We start from the raw sequence: 22849 nt of genomic DNA on the forward strand, positions 1-22849 counted from the left end.
AGATGGCTCAGCGTTTAAGAGCACTGACTATTCTTCCAGAGGTCCTGAGTTCAATTCCCAGAAACCACATGGTAGCTGTAATGGGATCCGATGCCCTGTTCTGGTGTGTCTGAAGGCAGTGACAGTGTACTCGCATACATGAAATAAATAAATCTTTAAAAATGGTAATTATAGGGCTGGAGAGATGGCTCAGCGTTTAAGAGCACTGACTGTTCTTCCAGAGGTCCTGAGTTCAATTCCCAGCAGCCACATGGTGGCTCACAACCATCTGTAATGAGATCTGATGCCCTCTTCTGGTATGTATGAAGATACCTATAGTATACTCATATAAATAAAATAAATAAAATCTTTAAAAAAGAAAAAATGATAATTATAGAAGACATATTTATTAAATATGGATGTTTGGTATAAGAGTTCCAAAAGAACTGGGATGGACAATTTTTTTCTTTCCTTCTACTGTGTGATTCTGGGATTTGAACTCAAGGCAGCAGGCTTGGAGGCAAGCCATCTTAACATGTTGCTTGCCTTTATGTCCATATCTGAAAATGTTTTCTCTGTGCTCTTGCTACAGCTTCAGAGTTTCAAGTCTTACGTTTACTTATTTAAATTGATTCTAGTAGGACTCTAATTTTTGTCTCCTGCATGTGAGTTACCAGGTTCATTTCTTTTCTCCAATGTGACACTTTTAGCAAAGGTTAGGTCACTGTACCTGTGGATTTCTAACTTATTGATTTACATTTCTGTTGTTATGCCCTTCTGCTTTGGATACGAGGCCTCCATACTTAAGTTTGACATCAGGCTCTGTGATTCTGTCAGCACTGTTCATTTGGCTCAGGCTTGCTTTGATCATTTGAAGTCATTTTGCTTCCATATAAATTTTAGAAGTTTTCCTATTTCTTTGGATAAGTTTTCTATATCATTGGAATCTTGATATGGATTATATTTGATCTGTAGACTGCTTTTGGAACATGGCCTTTTTCATAACATTGGTTCTGACGGTGTGCCCAGTCCTGCTTGACCATGTGTAAGGGACAGCATGACATGGTTCCTGCCCCTGGAACAGAGGTCAGATGCTGGTTCAGAGCAGGACAGCATTCTGGAGAACTTTGCCCCCTTCTTTCTTTTTTTTTTTTTTCTTTTCTTTTTTTCGGGGCTGGGGATTGAACCCAGGACCTTGCGCTTCCTAGGCAAGCGCTCTACCACTGAGCCAAATCCCCAACCCCTGCCCCCTTCTTCCGGATGTATACCTCCTCGTCAGCATCTACATGGTTTTTATTAACAGACTAGACTAATTTCTTCTCAGTCATCTTGCTGGCCATTTTAACTTTTTGATACAAAATCCGTGAACCTGGACCTCAGCCTTGGTGAGGAGAAGTCCATGTTGTTGAACCCAAGCATAACCACCACCCTTGTTCATGGGCCTGTTTGGGCAATGACAGGGATGGGTGGGGGTGGGGTGAAGGTTGGCTTCTATGCATAGAAAGATCATAGTGTCTACTCCACTATCCATTTGATAATTGAAGTCCTCCTCTGCTGACATCGCCTTTGGGTGAGCACCTAGTGAAACATGGTACCTTCGTATCCTCTGTCCATTTGGAGAGATCTATCCCCAAGCGTCTCTCTCACCAATTTCCTAGTCATGGTCCTTTCCAAGTTCCCAACTTCCCAGCCAAACCACTGGCCACAGACCATGACCAGTGTGTAACCACTCATCTGGACATATTCTTTCTAAGCCAGATGCATGACTGCGTGCATTGCCCAAGGTTCTTTCCCCTACAAAGATTTCCCTTCGCCATTTCCTTTAGGGTTGACCCAGAAAAGGCTGTAATGCTGCACCTCTATCTGTTCCACACATCACACAGAACCATCTGTAAACCAGGACCTCCTCTTCCACAGTCAACCAGCCATAGGGCACACCCCCTGAGGTCACTGGTGTGTTCTGGGGCAGGAGACATTTAGAAGGAATAGAAAGCAGAGGCTGTTGGCTCACTTCTTCACCTGTTTGTGCTGTCAGACCTACGTGAGTGAGCCTGGTCGTGTATATTCACCAAGCCTTCATGCTTGAGTGGCAAGCACTTGACCAAGTGACCTATTTCCTTGGCACCTGTTATTTACCTTTCTCCACTATGCAATTACCTTGGTAAAAGGTCATACATCCCCCGAGGAAAGGACAGAAGAAAGATCAACAGTAAAACTTTTGGTACCAATGTCCTTCCTCGATAGGACCCAGATTTCCCTTCATTTGAGTTCTGGAATTACAAACCTGCTCAAGTCTATACATTGGTTGAGGGGCCATAATCTCTTGTTGCTGTCAACCAAGATATTCTTCCCTCTGCTTGTTCTGGAATCTTTCTGTTTATATGAATCAAGCAAGAATTTAATAGTGGGGGCTGGTGTGGCCTTAGAAAACCCTAAAATAAACCATTATTTACAGCTAACCTACAACCTCTCATTACTGTGTCTCTGGCACACGAGTTTTCCCTGTGGAATTTCAACAGAAAGAAAAGCTTTTGGGCAAAGAAGAGGTCCATCAGAAACTCTTTTTGACTGTGCCCCTGTCTTTCCCAGAAAACAGGACTCTTTCTTTGGGGGTTGTGGACCTGTACCAGGCCTCCAGATCTTAGTACAACTGACTCCATGATGGGAGTGCCATTCAGGCTGTGAAACTCAGCATGGAGACAGCACCACCTGCCAAAGACAAAGACCCAATTAATCCATCACAGTCCACAGTTCTGGAAGAGTCTCTAAATGTCCCAACCTTGCTTTTTGGCTTCTGTACTTCTGCTTCTGACTACTGTTCTTGTTAGATGAACTACGCCAACCCAGGATATGTTTGTTTTGTGCTTAACATCTCACCCTGAGAGAAGCTCCGAGCTACAGCAGGATTCTGAACACCCAGTGTAGTCACCGCCAGCTATTGGCTTAAAGCCATGTCCAAGCAGTCTTCTCTGGTGACTGTCCTACAACGGAAGAAATGCCTATGCCCTTACCCTCTGACTGGAAAGGTGCCTTTGTCTTTACATCCCCTACTGGCTCCCTCACTCCCCACAAGGACCCAGGGCCTGTCACTAAGCCTACTGCAATAGGAGCTGAAGGAGCCATGCAGCCTGTCCTCAGTCTTATGAAGATGTGTTCCTTATTCTTCGGTTGTTCACTGCCGTGCCCACAGAGACCTAAAGGCTGGCAGGATTTTGCTATTGTCATTTCTATGGCCCATCACCAGTTTTCTATATGTAAATGCTTGTCCTATCTCCCCTGCCCAGAATATGAATCTCTGAGATAATCATGTTAAAAAGCAAAGTGCCTCGGCGGTGCAGTTCAAGAGCCCTCAGCACCAAAGGGCAGCCGGAAGAGAAAGATTGGGCGTTGTCTTGCTGCTGATTGCTTCGGACCGGAATGTGGCTTTGTATGTCATAACCGACAGGACATTACGGCGGAGACCTGGCAGAGATGCAGGAAACTCCGGCAGGCGGAAGAAACTGGAAGGAGGAAGAAGGGAGGTGGAGCTCGAAGCGTGCGGTGAGAACCACACGGGAAGACAGAGTGGCAGAGAAGTCAGGATGGGTTAGTAGCTGAGAGACTGCCCCAGCAAAAGGCCAACAGCTTTAAACTCTATGGATGCCTCCGTGTCTTACTAGACCTCGAGCGCGATCACGGGAAAGCTCCGAAATACGGGCATCCTTTTGGGACTCGGAATGGGAATAGCAGGGCTGGAGGTTTCCTTACATCGATTAACTTCTGTGTCTCACAACTCCGCGAGAACATTAAAGAAAGTTCAGATCAATCTGATGCCTTTTGTGATCAACTCTTTAGCCACCACGGTACTCCAAAATTGGAGAGACCAAGACCTCTGCATCCCACGAAGGATCGCACTCCCTTCCAGGAACGCTGCGAACAGATTGATTCAAAGTAGGGTCCAAAAACTTAGGTACCAGGCATAGAGAATTCCGGAAGCCTTCTGTGTATGGGCTCTTGGTTCCCTCCCACTTTGGCTCGTCTTTACTCACTCCCTTCCTCTTTAGTGTTCTGGAACTTATATGTTTACTGTCCTTTAAACTTCTTTTAAAGACTTATCTATTTACTTTATGTATATGAGCACATTGTACCTGTTTTCAGACACACCTGAAGAGGGCATCCTATCCTATCATAGATGGTTGTGAGCCACCATGTGGTGGCTGGGAATTGAACTCAGGACCTCTTAACCCCTGAGCCATCTCTCTAGCCCTTAAACGTTTCACAGAAGTTCCTCCTGGCCTGCATCACTGCCACTACCTGGTTTACCACGCGAAATGATCTTCTTTCAGAGTGACTTCAGACCTAAAGAACCTTAAAATGACAGCCCCTACATCAATGGGAAGTAACCAGATCAAAAGTGCATTCCTGGGGCTGCAGAGATGGCTCAGCGTTTAAGAGCACCGACTGCTCTTCCAGAGGTCCTGAGTTCAAATCCCAGCAACCACATGGTGGCTCGCGACCATCTGTAGTGGGATCTGAAGACAGCGACAGTGTACTCATACACATTTTTAAATAAATAATATTTTTTAAAAAGTGCACTCCCTTATCCTTTGTATGTAAAGGGTCTGAGATAAAGGAAAAATCCTTCCAAAACCAGGACCTGAGACAGGCCCAAGGCGTCAGGAAATTTGCCACGCATGGAGTCTGGAACCGGCTGAGGTTCCCCACCACCACCATGTGCGCTGAGCCCAGAGGCTAGAAACAGGCAGCCTGACTTAGCTCCCCAGCCACAGTTTTGGACAGCAGAAAAGCCGAGCTCTCCCCTCCCTACTTTCAACTGCAAACACTTTCTCAAAGCCTGCACTGTCCTCCTCCCTGGAACACAGAATGCATCTCAGGGAATGCTGCCTCTCACCCTGATGGAGGTCTGCTCTGGCCATCTGAGGTTGAGTCTTTATATTCCTCTCCTGGTGTCCATTTACAAAGTCTGTTACCTATTCCTACCTGCTGTGTCTGAGGTTTTTCTTGCTTTGTTGCTGTTGCCATTGTTGTTTTTGTTTTTCCTGCTTTTTAATTCTTAAAATCAGCAGAGATGAATCTGCTCAAAACTCCTAGACAGGAACTTTTAGAACTCTTCCTCACTGACATTGACACAAACCAAACCAACCCCTAAAAGATAGGCAGGTGTGTCAATTGAGTTGCAGTACCCACCCACCCTCAATTCCCACCCCATCCCATCCCACCCCACTCCACCCCACCCCACCCCACCGCCTGGATCAGAGCAAAGAGCAAACAGGCTGAAGTGGCTGACCAGCAAACTACAGATCTGCCTACGGGAAATGGAGAGATGGAAAACCAGAGTCAAGCCTCTGAAAAGAAGCCAAGTACAACTAAGCATCCATCACGTCTGTCAGCGGTCCCTGCCTCACTTCTTGTACAATCCAGAGGAATATCTTTATCAACTATTTTGTAAATTCGGGTTTTTTAGTAGCTCTAGAAACATTTTTAAAAGGTGAGGGAATCCTACCTCATCTCATTTTTTAAAGTATAAATTATTTTTTAAGAGGTTAAATAGTGGGCTGGAGAGATGGCTCAGCGGTTAAGAGCACCCGACTGCTCTTCCAGAGGTCATGAGTTCAATTCCCAGCAACCACATGGTGGCTCACAACCATCTGTAAAGAGATCCGATGCCCTCTTCTGGTGTATCTGAAGACAGCTACAGTGTACTTATATATAATAAATAAATAAAAAAAAAAAAAAAAAAAACAAGAGGTTAAATAGTGGGGCTGGGGATTTAGCTCAGTGGTAGAGCGCTTGCCTAGCAAGTGCAAGGCCCTGGGTTCGGTCCCCAGCTCCGAAAAAAAAGAAAAAAAAAAAAAGGAAAAAAAAAAAAAGAGGTTAAATGCATACTAAATGGCAATTGGGGTCTCCGTTGTGCATTTGTATCTGGAATATTTTCAGTTATATCTGGTCCTGTGTTTCTAGTAGAACCATTTTGTAAGAAACCAGTCTTTGGTCCTTGAACTGTCGGAATTGTGGCACCTGTTTGTGGTCATGGCAGTCTGTTTTCCTAACAGTTGTGATAACGCAGTGAAAGATGGAGATTTTGAGTATGTTCTGTGTGTGAAATAAAATGGTGAATTGGTGGAACTGAGGATTATGAGCGTTTGGTTGTTACGAGAGGTCTTAGGGAAACTTTGAGGCTGGAGCATCACTATGATAACATTTAGCTCTTCATTTGCACACATGAACACAATGTGACTCTTTTGGTACGTGTGATAAGAACTGGAATGTCTGTGTACTCTGTTCCTCAACCAATACAATCTCAGTTATGAAAGAGGAAAAAAAAAAAAGAGTGAGAGAGAGCAGGCTGAGCAAGCCAGTAAGCTGCACCCCTCAATGGCTTCTGCATCAGCTCCTGCCTCCAGGTTTCATCCCACCTTGAGTTCCTGTCTTGACTTCCCTTGGTGATGAAGTGTTGTAGCAGTGTAAGCTGAATGAACTTTCTCCCCAGCTTGTGTGTTGGTAATGATGTATCATCACAGCAATGGAAACCCTAAGACACATTGGCAGCTGCTCCAAGGAGACTTTGTATGTCCATAGAACAATGTTTTTAAAGGAAGAAACTCTCACAGCTAAACTCTTACAGTTAAAGAAACCTAAGTATAAAACGGGCAAAAGGCAATACGCATACCACTTTTGCCAAAGACACTATAAGGATGGCAAATGAGACCACAACAAACAAACAAACACTACACCATCCTTTCCTTTCATTGCTGCATCTGCAGCCATGAGTTTGCTCAGGCTACAGGAGAGGCTTGCCTCTATGTCCTCCACTGTGGTAAAAAGAAGGGCTGGTTGGACCCCAATGAAACCAACAAAATCGCCAATGCCAACTCCCGTCAGCAGATCAGGAAGCTGATCAAAGATGGCTTGATCAGCCGGAAGCCTGTGACTGTCCATTCCCAGGCTTGATGCCGGAAGAACACCTTGGCCTGACGGAAGGGCAGGCATATGGGCATAGGGAAGAGGAAGGGTACTGCCAAAGCTCGGATGCCCGAGGAGGTGACTGGGGCTGAGTCTAGCTGGCTGTCTATGCCTGTCATCCCAATAAGACCACTGGCCGAGAATCAAGAGACCTTTGGTACACAGATACTTATGCCTTTATTCCATATGCCTTTATTCCATGACTAGGACAGACAAGTCAGACTCCGTAGCCCATAGATTCCTAAGCTTTGATGGGAACATTTATTTATTTTTTTTAAATATTTTATTTTTTATTTATCATATGTGAGTGCACAGTAGCTGTCTTCAGACACACCAGAAGAGGGCATCAGATCTCATTACGGATGGTTGTGAGCCACCATGTGGTTGCTGGGATTTGAACTCAGGACCTCTGGAAGAGCAGTCAGTGCTCTTAACCTCTGAGCCACCTCTCCAGTCCTGATGGGAACATTTAAACTTTTCCCAAGAAACAGGGTTTCTCTGTAGCCCTGGCTGTCTGCTGTCCTGAAACTTGCCCTGTATACCTCAAAACCAGAGGTCTGGCTGCCTCTGTCTCCCAAGTGCGTACAATATATATATATATATATACACATATATATACATATATATGTATGTATATATTGTATATGTGTATATGTATAAATATTGTATATATATAAAAATTTTCACACATACATATATATGTATGTTCTTGTTCTGTTTCTTTTTTCTAGACAAGGTTTTTGTGTGGCCATGGTTGTTCTAGAATTCACTCTGTAGACCAGGCTGGCCTTGAACTGAGTTCAGCTGGCTCTGCCTCCCTAGTGCTAAGATTAAGGAAGGCACTGCCCTGCTGCCCAGCTACATTTAGTTCCTAAAGGAATGTATGAACTGGCCACTACGTTTGACAGTAGCACGGAAGCAGTGGCAGACCTTAATCCCCATGCTTGGGGGGCAGAGGTGGGTGGACCTCTGAGTTCATGGCCAGTCTGCTGTAGAGAGCAAGGTCCAGGACAGCAAGAGCTGTCCTCTTTTAAGGCTGATAATTCTGGGCAGCCAAACATGGTGGAGCATGCCTTTACAAATCCCAGCTCTGGTGTATCAAAGTTCCAGGAAATTCCGGGCAACTCAAAAAACTCTCAGCAAAGAAAAACCAAGGTCAAGTCAAGACAATGGATCAAAATTCTGACTTTGAATAGTCTCTAATTTACCTACAACTTTAAAACCCAGACACTCTCAGGTCTAGGAGATAAAGCATGTTTGTACTGTCAAGGTTAATAATATTTGTCAGCCAGGCCTGGCAGTCCACAGCATCAAGGAGGCAGAGGCTGAGTTTGAGGACATACAGGGTTACATAAAAAAGCCCTGTCTTTATAAGAGGAGGAGGGGGAGAAGGAAAGAAAAGAAAGAAAAGAAAGAAAAGAAAGAAAAGAAAGAAAAGAAAGAAAAGAAAAGAAAAGAAAAGAAAGAAAGAAAGAAAGAAAGAAAGAAAGAAAGAAAGGGAAAATCTCAACCCTTGGGCTGGAGAGATGACTCAGGTTAAGAGCACTGACTGCTCTTCTAGAGGTTCTGAGTTCAATTCCCAGCAACCACATGGTGGCTCACGGCCAGTAATGGGGATCCGATGCCCTCTTCTGGTGTGTGTGAAGATGTTTCCTCAAGGCAGAGCTGTCAAAGTGGGTAGTCACTACACTTTCGTGTTTCCTGTTCTTAACCTGTTACTTCAAGATGTGCAAATTTTATTAATCTCCTACCTAAATGACCAAAAGCACAAAGACAAAAACTATTAGTCCTACGCCCTTTCCTAGTCCTATGACCATAAACCACTTGTCTCCCTTCCAAGGTTGGCTTTGCCCATCTGGAGAATTAGCTAACTGATATCAGAATGGAATTAAAACTTGAAAATAACATTCCTTTAATTGGTCCGGAGTATGTTACTCGGGATTGAAATTTCCCAGGGAGAACCGTCCAACAATTCAATAACTATGCATAGATACCACATTTCCCTTTTTATTTGTGCATGATCTACAGCGCTGGAAATAACATCGGGGAATCATGTGTGTAAAAACTGGAGTGCATTTCCTAAGTCTGTATTATTTTTTCAGGACACAGTTTCTTTTCCTAACAGCATTGCCTGCCCTTTATGGATCAGGCTAGTCTCAAACTTAAGAAATCTGCCTATCTCTACCGGAATTATAGGCTTCTACCGCCATGCCTGGCTCCCCAAAACCTGACGTACCTAGAACTACGAGTTAATAACAAAACACCTACCTCCACCCATGCAAGCTCCAATACATATAAAATACAAAAATACATATACTCTAGACTTGCCATCTAAATGGGAAGTGGTTCAAAACGTTGTAACTTAAACAGTTGGAATCTCTAGCACTCACATGAAAAAATAGCAAACATGGCCCATACACCTCTACTCCTAGGGGTAGAAATAGGCTTAGGAGATAGCTCATTGACTCCCAGCACCAACATGGCAGCTGGCAACTATTTGTGTAACTGATCTGATGATCTTCTGGCACCTGTGAGCACCACATACACACATGGTTTAAGACATCTATTCAGGTAAAATAACAAAATACCTGCTCCAAAAGATGTCAGTTTTTCCTCTCTGGCTCTTTATGTGCCCCACATGCCCACATAGGCTCAACAAACCCAAAGCCTTTTGTTAATTTCATCTTTTAAACCCGTTTTATAACCTTTTTGGTTTCTTTTAAGCATGCCGGGGATCAAATCCTGAACAGACTTTATACCTCAGTCCACGGCTTGCTTTTTAGGGACTAAATCTCAAACATTTGGAAAGCATTTACCCATGTTCAAATGTTGACTGACACACATCATTTACAGGATGCTAATGAGTGGCTCTCAACATTATGTTGTGAACAGCTGTGTTATGATCCTGAAACATAAAATTTCTGTTGCAACTTCACTACTAGTTTTGCTGTAATGAATTATAATGTAAATACCTGGTTTCAAATGGTCTCAGGTGACCTGTTAGGGCTGTGACACCTTCAACAAGGGTCTCAACCCATAGGTTAAGACAAGCAACTACAGTACTGTAGAAACTTTGCAATGTTCTTCTAAGAACTAAAACCTAGCAACTTCCTACTACTGGGAATCAACATCATCCTACAGATGGTTCTTGCTGTCAGTGAACTACAATGGCCTGACTCACCTGGCAGCCGACTTGAATGTACATTAAATGATTAATATGGACATTTTACATTCACTATCCTTTCCAGCTGGTTATTGGAACACTTGACCTTCCAAGTACCTACATTTAGATTTAAATCCATTTTCTTGGCCAAAATATGAATTAAGTGACAAAATCAATATCATTGCAACAATGAATTTTCTTCATATTAAAGTCAGCTAAATGAGAAAACAACTGTTTCCTATTCTGCATTTACTGACCATAATGAACAAACCAGTGCTTACACACCTGCATGCAATTGCCAATATATACCTCTCAACTAGTTTTACTTCTTTCAGCCAGGTACAGGAGTGTGGAGGTAGAGGCAGGCAGGTTTTGAGGCCAGCCTAATCTAGTTTGTTCAAGGATGGCCAGGGGCATACAAAGAAACCTCATGTCAGAAAAAGAAAACAAGGGTTGGAGAGATTGCTCAGTTGTTAAGACTGCTCTTCCAGAGGTCCTGAGTTCAATTCTCAGCAACCACATGGTGGCTCACAACCATTTGTAATGAGATCTGATGCCCTCTTCTGGTGTGTCTTAAGACAGCTACAGTGTGTTCATATAGAATACATTTTTTAAAAAAACAATACAAAATCATCTCTATTCCAACTATATAATGTTTAATGTGTCAGTGTCTGTCTATATCTGTGTAGCATTTACACACCTGGTACCTGCTGCTGAGGGAGAAGAGGGCATTAGAATCCCTGGAAGTGGAATTACAAGTGATTGTTACGAGCCAGCATGTGGGTGCTGGAAATTGAACCCAAGTATGCTAAGCCAAACATTTTAGAAACCAAAATACCAAGGCCAACAGATGGTTTCATGAAGTGAAGCCTGAATCACCAGAAAATTGCCCTATAATTAATGTTATATTCGGATAACACTCAAGTAACAAACATGACAATTTTGTCTTGACCTCAGTACGGCCAGCAATAGCAGTCTTCATACTACAGACAGCTCATCTGATAATTCCTAGGAACTCTCCTTCCATTACACCCGTCCCAGTTTACAGACACTTTCTAATTCTCTGTTTTACCAGCTCTCTGTAACAACTAGAAATCAAGCCTGGAGAGATGGTTCAGAAGTTGGGAGCAGTAACATCCTGAGTTCAAGTCCCAGAAGCCACATGGGGGGGGGGGGGGGGACATCTATGATGGGATCTGATGCCCTCTTCTGGTGTTTGAGCACAGCTACAGTGTACTCATGTCCAAAAAACAAAACTTAAAAAAAAAAAAAAGAAAATCCTTTCAGCCTCCCACCTCTTTTATAAAAGAAACTAGAAGTCAACAAATCTTACAAACATTCTGTGAACATTTTAACTTGACAAGTTTTAGTATTAACTCATTTCAATGATCCCAGTAAAATACACTTAAACATAAGGTTCCAAATAGTTTCCAAAATATAACACTACACAGCACCAGCAATCCGAGGCCTGGGATGCCGCCCTCTTCTGGCCACAGTGGGAATCTGCATGGCACTTAATGTTTGTTCCTCCTCTTAAGATTGAGGATCCTTATTCTTTTGGTGATACAAGCTATGCATGAGGTACAGAACCACATTCTCTAGTTTTTAGAATTCTCGAGGGCTTTCTCCAGGAATGCAGTCACCTGAATAAATGTAATAGGCAATTCCAGAAAATAGACACTCAGTTCTGAAGTAGCTGACTCCCATCCAGCATGCTGTAAACACCATAGCTTCTAGCAGTGTATTTAAACAGGTTTTATTAGCACTTGGACCTCTGATACTTTCTAAAAACATCTAGCCAATTCCTCAAAGAGTTAAAATTCGGGCTGGAGAGATGGCTCAGTGGTTAAGACTGCTCTTCTAGAGGTCCTGAGTTCAATTCCCAGTAACCACATGTTGGGTCACAACCATCTGTAATGAGATCTGTTGCCCTCTTCTGGTGAGTCTGAAGACAGCAACAGTGTGTATGCACACACATGAACTCTTGAAATAAACCAGTCAAAACTCAAGACAGTATCAAGATTCTGGGGACAGGGATGTCCTAGGAAGCCACAATAAAAGCCATTTTTGTATTGTGCATACTGGAGCCAAGAGTAGCTCCTAGATAAATCTCTACTCAGTATTATCAGTTACATATAATACTGAGTATTATAATAATGGGACTTTTGCCTACAATGCATAGTATGAAAGCACAAACTTGCACTATATGCTATATACAGATTAGGGTCTGTATATATAGAAAAGTCTGTGTGCTATACAATATAAACACACAAGCCCCAAAGTCTGCTTATACCTTTAGCCTTATAATGTTGAGTCTTATACGAATCAAGAAAAGGGGTAAAAGCTAAGAGTATTTCACATGAATAATAACTCTCACTATAGTCTCAATTCTTAGGAAGGCAAATGCTGTATAAAACAGTAAAGACAAATGCTTTCCTATTTTGAGTAACTCTTGAGGCATAGATTGAGAATCCAATAAAGGAACCTGGGTTCTAAACAGTAACTGAAACAATCAAGCACTCCATTGCCAAAAATATTTAAAATTAACACTGGTCTCAATATGACTTTTATTCATATATATATATATATATGTATGATAACTCAAGAAAACTGCATTTAATACAACCTAACGATTTGTGGAGGTTGTTATTAAAAAACTTAAGTAAATAATTGTAATTAAAAAATTTTCTTTCTTTCAAATTCCTGGTTTAATAAGGAATTGTTTATTTTTGAGAAAAAGATCCCAAACATCAGGCTGTTCACAAAAATAACCCATGGTATAACTTTAGAAAACAAATATTAAGACTATAACACTATTTTCCTGTAAGATGCATTTGACATGCCAACCCCATTCACAAAAATACATGGTTCCATTGTGTAGTAACAGTCCCACTCGTGTGAGGGAAAACACACGCCTCTAATGCAAAGCTGCTCTCAGGGTTACAAGTAAAGGAGATGCCTCTGCAGTTAGGGAAGCGACTACTGCAATCGTGAACGGGAATAACTGTACTCCCTGCATAACGAGAGATTATTTTGGAGACAGTTGATAAAAACCATACAACTTTTTATTGTTAAGTCAAAGAGGTATCAAAATTAAAGCAAAACTTACAGGGTAAGACTTAACAAAACTACTAAGGAGCATCACAGGAAGTGAAAATGGAACTAGGCGCAGGGCAATTATGAATTAATGAACACAGGAAGGATAAGGAGGGAGAACAGTGAGAATGTGCAGAAGATTCTAGGGGAGAGGATCTGGTGTTACTTTGATCTCTCACAAGCGCCTAGGTAAGTGAATAATGGGTTAAGATTTCTAAGCTCCACTATGTGCTTAAGAGTCATCCTCCCCATTGGCGCTATCTCTGTCATCTTCTCCTTCCTCAGGCTCTTTTTCATCATCCTTCAACTCCAGCTGTGAGGAAGAGACAAGTAAGGTAGAGTTAGAGGTACTCTTCTCATCCCTGAGCCGCACCACCCCATCTTTCCTTCTTCTTTCCAAAGGTGATCAACCACCTACCTGGTCATCCCCCCGATCTTCATTATCGTCATCATCCAGCAGGTCGCCCTCCTCAGCAGAGTCATCTGCACCTGCCTCAGACTCCATTTTCACATTAGTCTCATCTTTCTTCACAGAGGCACTGCTCTGCTCCTCTTCAGACTTTTCATTCTTCATTTCTACTGGGGACGAGAAGGACAAGTCTGTCCAGGGGCAAGTGTTGCCCACAGGATATAGACAATTCCCATTAATCATCAAAGAACAAAAGTAAAGTTTACCAAATTAATTAATTAATGCCCCTCCCAAACATCCTAATTTTGCATATGCACTAAACCATTTGGGTTATCGGAAGATAACCCAAACATACTTGAAATAATTGAAAGACCATTACCTGCTTGTTTGCTTTGTTCTTTTTCAATTTTTTCCAGGCTTTCCAGCAGAGAATCCACTTTTTGTTTTATCTGAGTCAGCTCCTTTTTAATGGCCTGAAGGTCATCACCTTTCACTGTAACAGAACTACAATGTTAGACTAGAATAAAACATCTTATTTACCAGTAAATGAAACTGTTCTCTTAAAGCTACTGGGTGTCTTTGAGTTCTCAGAACCACAGGGTGAAATGTTTTTCTAGTAACTACACAAAAAGCTGAAAGGATATAACAGAGGCACCAACTCCAATAGTAACTAGACCATATCTTTAGTCAGTAAATGATTTAAAAATTAAAAAAATAAAAAAAACAAACTATGTCTTACAGTATCACTTTAACTTAAACATGTATTGTCCTGAAAAAATAGCATTCTATGTTCGCTTTCTGGGCTTTCAACACTAACATACTGCATTATGTCTACCAATACAGAAACCTGACGAGTATGTGCTAGCTAAATTTAGTTCTTCAACATTAACATTGAAAAATTAACCAAGATATTAAGCATAGAACACAGACTCTAACACTTACACAACACTATACTTCTCTTTCCTCCTCCTCCCTCTCCCCCTCCTCCGTTGATGTTCTTCGGTAAACAGGCCAATGCCTAGTGTTGCCGTGCTCTCCATTACAGGGTACAGGTGGTTTTTTTTTTGTTTTTTTTTTTTTTTTGGTTCTTTTTTTTCGGAGCTGGGGGCCGAACCCAGGGCCTTGCGCTTCCTAGGTAAGCGCTCTACCACTGAGCTAAATCCCCAGCCCCACAGGTGTTGTTTTAAGAGGTTAACAAACGTGTTATCTGTGTCCCTGCCTCTGTAATGCAGGGCTTAAAGCCATTACTACTCTGGCTCCAACTCTTCATTTTTGAGGAAGTGTGAACTCATTGATTTTGTAAGGTTAGGTGGCAGGCAGGTGCAGGGCTATTCCTTTCTCAGCCTCCCAAGAGTTATAATAAAAGATATCTAAGATGCTCTGCTTTATACATATGCTCAGGATCCAAGGGTCTTACCCTTGAAGCAGGAATTTTTTTTTTCTTTTTCTTTTTTTCGGAGCTGGGGACTGAACCCAGGGCCTTGCGTTTTGCTAGGAAAGCGTTCTACCACTGAGCTATAAATCCCCAACCCCTGAAGCAGGAATTTTACCAACTGAATGTCTCACAGATCCCTCAAGTTCACGCTCTAGTTATGCCAACTCTAGTAATTACCAAAACATAGGCAGGAGAGTAGCTAAGTAGTTGAGTTTGCTAGTTTACTATTTTTGCAGAAGTTCTCAGGGAAGTTCAGTTCTCACACTTGCAACTACAGCTTCCGAAGAACCAATACTCTCTCTGAACTCAACACTGCCCCCCCACATAAATATAAATAAAAACAAATTGGGAGGTGGTGTGTGCTGCATAAAAAAGCACTAAGCCAGGAAAAAAGAAAACAAAAAACAGCTTACACTTTCCAGATTTGGAAGAAGATCCCCGTTGTCCACTCTTTGAATTGAATCCACTTTTGCCCCTTCGTGAGGTGTTCCCCGACACACGCTGGCGTTTGGAAGGCACCACAGCTCGAGCAATGGGAGGAGGAGGAGGAACACGTGCTGGGTAACTGTACATCCTGTTGGGTTAAAAAAAAAAAATCAAAGTGAAAAATTAACTAAAGATACAACCAGAGCTTAACAACAGAATTACTAGTTTTCTTTTGATGTCACATTTAAAACTTATCTTGATGAAAAATGCTCCAAAGAGAAAGACTCCCCCTCACGCGTACACTCATAATAGGCTTGACTAGACTTTGAGTCACCAACACAGCATCTTTTCACCTACTTTATATAAAGGTGCCTGCTACCAAGCTTGGTGACTAGAATTTGTGTGATTAGAAACACAAAAGGTGGGGCTGGAGAGATAGCTAAGCTATTAAGAGCACTGACTGCGGGGTTGGGGATTTAGCTCAGTGGTAGAGCGCTGCTGCCTAGCAAGCACAAGGCGCTGGGTTCGGTCCCCAGCTCTGAGAAAAAGAAAAAGGAAAAAAAAAAATTGAAGAGCACTGACTGCTCTTCCAGAGGTCCAGAGTTGAATTCCCAGCAACCATATGGTGGCTCACAACCATCTGTAATGGGATCTGGTGTCCTCTTCTGGTGTGTCTGAAGACAGTGACAGTATACTTATATACATAATCAAAGAAAAAAAAAAAACAAAAAAAAAGAAACCCAAAAGGTGACCTGTCTGACACTACTTTCCCCTCTACACGTAAGAGTCCTACCATAATTGTGTGAACATCTTATTGCATGCTTGTTTCAGTATTTATTTAGAGGCATGAATGCTACTTGGAGGCCAGTCAGAATAATTTGTGGGAGTAATTGAAAAATTAAGTGTTACATGTTATTTTCTCTACTATAACCAATTTTGTTCCCATTTCAGTTTCATCAATTTCTGTGGGACACTTTCTGTAGGCACTTCTTTCGAGTATAAACTGCCTGAAAATACCTGGAAAGGTCCTAATACACTATGCATTAACAGTTCTACATACAGTCTCCCAGCACAGCCAGCACTTTGCCCCCTCCCAAGACAAAAACAGAACAGAACTAAACAAAAACAAATCCAGAAGTTACAAAAACTATGCCAGTCACTCTTAATCTGAACTATCCTGGATAGAGACTGAAATTTTTTTTTTTGGTTCTTTTTTTCGGAGCTGGGGACCGAACCCAGGGCCTTGCGCTTCCTAGGTAAGCGCTCTACCACTGAGCTAAATCCCCAGCCCCAAGACTGAAATTTCTTATTTGGAAGTCACGCATTCATTTTCTAAATTTGCTTGTAGAAATACAATTATGGGGTTGGGGATTTAGCTCAGTGGTAGAGCGCTTGCCTAGGAAGCGCAAGGCCCTGGGTTCGGTCCCCAGCTCCGAAAAAAAGAACCAAAAAAAAAAAAAAAAAAAAAAAAAAAAAAACCATAATATAGGTCAACCAGAAGTGTATGATCAGAAAAAAAACCTCCAAAATATTCTACTAATCATCTCTTTTCTGTGTAACCACTTTAATACATACAAGCCAAGAAAATATGAAAACTTAAGGCCCCTTTCTGCACAAACAGTAATGTTTCAAACCTAGTATGTTCTGTAATCAAGAGTCTCTTCCGCTTTCTTCTGCTTTAGTTTGTTTCTTTGCCAGAAGTTGCCATCTTTCCCTACCTCAGCTCTTTGATTGCTGGTATTACATACATTCCAATATTCCAGTGTCATTTTTGCCCAATTCCTGTCATGTGAATTACTAAAGCTTATTCCTTACTAACACATTACCTAGAGGTTTGTGAGCTCTACATATGCAAATAAGTGTAAACTGAAATTTTAAAATTGTATTTATTAAAGATTAGAGTATTTGCAAATTACTTGCTAAGTGATACAGTTTAATCCGTACTCAGTTAAAGTATTGAAATAATCTAGAGAAAAGTTAAAGTATGGAATAGAGGACTAGAGTTCTGAGGTACTACAGAAGGATACACAGTTTTATATGAACCACCACTCATCTACATAATAGGCTTCAGTAGTCACACGGAGCTTAAAACCAAACACCTCACCAAGTAATGTTAAGAATGGTAAACGAAGGGCTGGGGAGATGGCTCAGTGGTTAAGAGCACTGACTGCTCTTTCAGTGGTCCTGAGTTCAAATCCCAGCAAACATATGGTGGCTCACAACCATCTATAATGAGATCTGGTACCCTCTTCTGGTGTGTCTGAAGACAGCTACTGTGTACTTATATATACTAAATAAATCTTAAAAAAAAAAAAAAAAAGAATGGTAAACGAGTCTTTGAAAAGTGACAAAAGCCAGGTGTAGAGGTAGATCCTCTAATCTCAGGAGACTGAGGTAAGGAGGATCTTGGACAGATCTGGGCTACATGAGACTGCTCATATCAGTAAGAACAAATCAAGACCAAAGTCTAAACAAAGTCAAAACAAAGACCAAGTCTAAACAAAACACACATAACAAGGTCACAGTTACCTTATACATTTTAGAAGCCTTCAAGAAGTATAGTGGTTTAGATTAAGACATCTATACTACATACAAAGAGAAGTCAATGACAGGCTCCAATATATGCAGGAGCAACAATGCCGATTATAGGCCTTCTGGAATCCTCCATCTGAATCTACTTTTCTCAATTTTTATCGAAAGCTAAACATGAAAGGCATAAATGTAAATAGGCATCAATGATATACTTAATGGAAGAAAAATTTAAAGTCTTCATGAAAGGCTTTCAAGCCATGAAATAATCTAGGCTACTGTTGAACACCAACTTCATTATCATATCCTGGCTTTTACCTCAGACCAAGGGCTAAAAAATTTAACATTGTTAGAGAGATGGCTCAGGGGTTAGTCAAGAGCACTGACTGCTCTTCCAGAGGTTGAGTTCACTTCACATCAACCACATGTTGGCTTACAATCATCTTCTTCTGGTGTGCCTGAAGACAGCTACTGTGTAATCATATAAATTTTTAAAAAATTTAACATTACTTATGTATGTCTCATTGTCCTTTATAGGTGTTAGATCTTTTCAAGAACAGTGTTCATTCCAATTTAGGGGTGAGGGGCTGGGGATTTAGCTCAGTGGTAGAGCGCTTGCCTAGGAAGCTCAAGGCCCTGGGTTCGGTCCCCAGCTCCGGAAAAAAAGAACCAAAAAAAAAAAAAAAGAGTTGCTTACTCAATCCCAATTTAGGGGTGAGACAAGGTATCAACTAGAATCTTAGTAACCAAACTGAGGATGCTTTTATCTCAATCCTTAAATGTTGACTTGCGGGCTGGAGAGATGGCTCAGCGGTTAAGAGCACCCGACTGCTCTTCCAGAGGTCATGAGTTCAATTCCCAGCAACCACATGGTGGCTCACAACCATCTGTAAAGAGATCCGATGCCCTCTTCTGGTGTGTGTGAAGACAGCTACAGTGTACTTATATATAATAAATGAATAAATCTTAAAAAAAAATTAAAAAAAAAAAATGTTGACTTGCAAGGTTGCTGTTGTTTTAAAGCAGGCGGCAGTGCTGCCCTTTAATCCCTGAGGCAAACTGCGAGTTCAATGCCAGCTAGAGCTAGAAACATTGTCTCTAAAAACAAATAGCCATGAAATTGTAACATTAATGACCATTCATTCAGCCAAATTAAAAGGTCTCTTTCACTTATACAGCTCACCAGGCGAACTACAAAGAAACAGGATTAACGTTAGTGCAATTTCACTAATAAATGAATGAGCCTCAGAATGACTCATCTTGGTTACTGTAGAGGTTACAGGACTTTGCATTCTGTACATAAATCTTGGCACCCAAACTGCATACTAAGTGGCATCTAGATCAAGGGTAAATTAATGATAAATAAGTTCTATACTGAACACAATTTTTGCCAGCACTCCTGTGTCCTAACTAGATAATTCTTTCAGCTCCTATTATGAGGTCTCTTGCTGCTTATATCTTCCAAATGTTTCCTCATCACCCCTACAGTCAAGAGTAAAAGACATGCAATTCAACTGGATATGGTGGCACACACCTTTAATCCCAGCACTCAGGAAACTGAGGCAGGAGTTAGAGGTAGGCCTTATTTGTAAAGTTAGTTTCGTTACACGCAGGGCTATCACAGAGAAATCCTGTCTCGAAAAATCAAAAGATTTAAAATATTAATTTAAAAAAATTCTTGAAAGACAGACAAATTTAATACAGTGTCTCCTAGGGAAATATTTTGATTACTTATTCTTTTTTTTTTCTTTTTTTCGGAGCTGGGGACCGAACCCAGGGCCTTGCGCTTCCTAGGTAAGCGCTCTACCACTGAGCTAAATCCCCAGCCCCCTGATTACTTATTCTTAAAACTAACATCTAGAAAATACTATTAATATAGTTAGAATCTGAGGTGTGTTTTCAAACTTGATAAAGAAAACATATGGATTAAAAGTTGTGGGGCTGGGGATTTAGCTCAGTGGTAGAGCGCTTACCTAGGAAGCGCAAGGCCCTGGGTTCAGTCCCCAGCTCCGAAAAAAAGAACAAACAAACAAAAAAAAATAAATAAAATAAAATTAAAAAAAATAAAAATTCGTAAAATTCTGTCAGCCATGATGATGGTATACCTAAAGCCTCAAAACCTTTAAGAGTTAATAGTTAATAGAAGGTCAGCATAGCCTACTGAATGAGTTCCAGGTCTACACGTGCTATATAGTGTAAACGAAACACAAGGAGGAAAAAGAATATTATAAATAAAGCTAGGAACGGTGAATATACCTCTAATTCTAGTTGCTGGAAGGTGGATATAAGAGCTTAATATAACAATAGAGGAAGTATCTTCTGTCTGTAATAATCTGATGATCTGTTGATTGGGCAGGAAATAGGAGGTAGGACAGACATCCAGCAGGCAGAAAGGATTTTGATAGTATGAGACACAGAATTGCTCAGAAAGATGTGAAAACGGACACATGGTTATGATCTAGTCAGAGAATTGCCTAGCTATAAAGCCAAGGTATTTGTAAATATATTGAGTATGAGTCGTACTTAGGGACCATGAAGCTGGAAGAACCAGGAACAAATCTATACAAAATAAAGTAAGTCTGTTTGTGATGCATAGCTAATGTACTGTTTCCTGTCAGAAAATAAACTGCTTTGACTCTCCCTGCTCTAGCATATTTGCAATGTGCTTGATCTGCTGATACACTTTATTGGTGGCAGACACTTGTCACTGATTTTGTAGAAAATTAAACAAGAACATGAAGTTCTGTGAATTCTTTCTTACATCTTCTTCAACAAGCTATATTTGATCAAAAGTGTACGTACCATTTGTATGTCCAACACCTTAGTGGTAAAGTATTAATTTTACTTCGGTGGAAAGCAGCATTTGAAACATGTCATTTATTACTTGAAAAGGAAAAAAGTTAGTGACTGGCTTTCTAACTAACCAACTAAATAAATAAGCCTCATAAATACCTGTCATAATAATCGCGTTGAAAGTCATAGTCCAAGTCAAATGAGGAACTGAAAGATAAATTTCAAAAAGATTATTTTGGAGCTGCTATTAATTCAAAAGGCAGGCGGGGTGAAAACAGGCCAAACAAACCACAACAAATAGATCAGTAGATTAGCAACAGATAATCCCCACTCATTCAAACAAATCATTTGCCTTCCATGTAATCTTAGACACTGGACATGCAGTGATTAACTTAGCAATACGGAAGAAACAATACAATTGCCACACCACAACTGCCCTTCCTTATTTTCCAGCTTCCTAGAACATAGCAAATTCCTCATTTTATACTATACACACAGAGAATTATTCCTAAACAGCAAAAATCTCAGAGCTAGGAAACAGAACAGAGAGGGAAGTATGCTAACACAAGTTAATAAGAATTACACTTTTGCACATAAAGCACATTGCATTAACCCTCCCCACATCCAGAAAACACAGAGAAGATGCCCACTGATGGACACAATGCAGTTATAAATAATAAAGTTCCGGACCTGAGTAGAGGGGACGGAGAAGGGTGTTCTGGTACTGACCCGTACATCTCCGCTGCAGATCGTTTCACACCCGCTTTTCCTCGGTTCACTTTTGGCTCTGCAGCCAGGTTAATATCTGGAAAAAAAGAAAAACAAAGTCAAATAGAATTTAACAACAACATAACCAGGTTGGAGACATGGCTCAGCAGTTAAGAGCACTGACTGCTCTTCTAGAGGTTCTGATTTCAATTCCCAGCAACCACATGGTGGCTCACGGCCATCTGTAATTGTAATGGCATCTGATGCTCTCTTCTGGTTTGTTTAGAAAAAAGGAAGCAACCCCAGAACTCCATGCCAATGAAACTGGGCTCTATATATTCATAGCAAACCTAAACCCTTTGTTATCTAACGAATAATCTTCTAATATTAACTTTCCTTTTCACTTACTTAGAAAAGGTTAAGCTTTTACAGGTCTAGCCTGTCATTTCTCTACAGTTAGATACCAAAATGTCCTATCCTAACATTTTCTCTTTGCTGTTTTGTTCTCTACCAACAGTGGATAATAGTTTCTATCCTTGCAAACTGGTCAGCATTTATATTTCAGTATGGAGATAAATTAAATGAAATACAAATGGAATTTTCCTTAATTGCATATTAGGCACAGCTAGTATGACCTAAAGCCAACTAAAAAACACAGCCAAACATAGACTGTACTAGATCAGACATTACCCATGAAAATAACAGAGAGAATTCATTAAAAATTTCAAGTCCCAGAGGCTATACATTTGATCCCAGCAGAAGCAGGCTGAATTCAAGGCCAGGCAGAGCCACTTAAGACCAGCTCAGTGGTAGAGCGCTTGCCTAGCAAGTGCAAGCCCTGGGTTCAGTCCTCAGCTTTGGAGGAGAAAAAAGAAAAAAGAAAAAGAAAAAGAAAAAGACCAGCAACCTAGCATTGTTACCAGAGAGCTTACAATCAGGGAAGATGTTATGTAGTTTTAATACATTCAGGCTTGCTTTAAAAGACCAATTGAGCCAGGAATGATGGCATACAGCTTTAATCTCAACACAACTGGAATTCAAAACCAGTGTGGTCAACATTAAGTTTCAGGACAGCAAGGGGGTTAAAGACATACTCCCACCCCTCCAGGGAAGTATCTTGGTTAAGTGACCAGTATACTGATGATATGGGAAACTAATAGAAGCAAAACAGTTAACAGTGTTAGTGATTCTGTGGAGGAGTCACTTGAAAAATGTTAGCCTATATAAAGCATTGACGGAAACACATAAAAGGGCTACAGCTGAGATCTGTGGCAAAACAACTTTAGTATGCCCAAGGGTTAGGGTTAGGGAAGGAAAAAAAAAAGTATAGAACTGGGTTGGGGATTTA

General features: G+C 41.1%; 1 protein-coding gene across 50 annotated transcripts in view; it reads right to left on the minus strand.

Annotated features, from left to right (window-relative positions):
- Nucleotides 1-12789: 12789 nt before the first annotated feature.
- Hnrnpc (heterogeneous nuclear ribonucleoprotein C) overlaps nucleotides 12790-22849 on the minus strand; it is a 29615-nt gene continuing 19555 nt past the window's right edge. For 9 of the 50 annotated variants that reach the window (XM_087585221.1, XM_087585216.1, XM_087585217.1 and 6 more), the window contains 6 exons: nucleotides 21523-21598; nucleotides 20953-21000; nucleotides 15459-15619; nucleotides 13990-14103; nucleotides 13620-13777; nucleotides 13153-13514 (listed from right to left, as the gene is read on the minus strand). In XM_087585221.1, the coding sequence (XP_087441347.1) occupies nucleotides 13434-13514; nucleotides 13620-13777; nucleotides 13990-14103; nucleotides 15459-15619; nucleotides 20953-21000; nucleotides 21523-21598 (638 nt within the window). In that variant the 3' untranslated portion in view covers nucleotides 13153-13433. Of the gene's footprint in view, nucleotides 13515-13619; nucleotides 13802-13989; nucleotides 14104-15458; nucleotides 15620-20952; nucleotides 21001-21483; nucleotides 21599-22849 lie in introns of all 50 variants that reach the window. The other 41 variants (XM_087585202.1, XM_087585205.1, XM_087585206.1 and 38 more) reach the window with 8 other exon arrangements.

The sequence above is a fragment of the Rattus norvegicus genome, chromosome 15 (assembly GCF_021556685.1).
Source record: "Rattus norvegicus strain SHRSP/BbbUtx chromosome 15, alternate assembly SHRSP_T2T, whole genome shotgun sequence".
Lineage (NCBI taxonomy): Eukaryota > Metazoa > Chordata > Mammalia > Rodentia > Muridae > Rattus > Rattus norvegicus.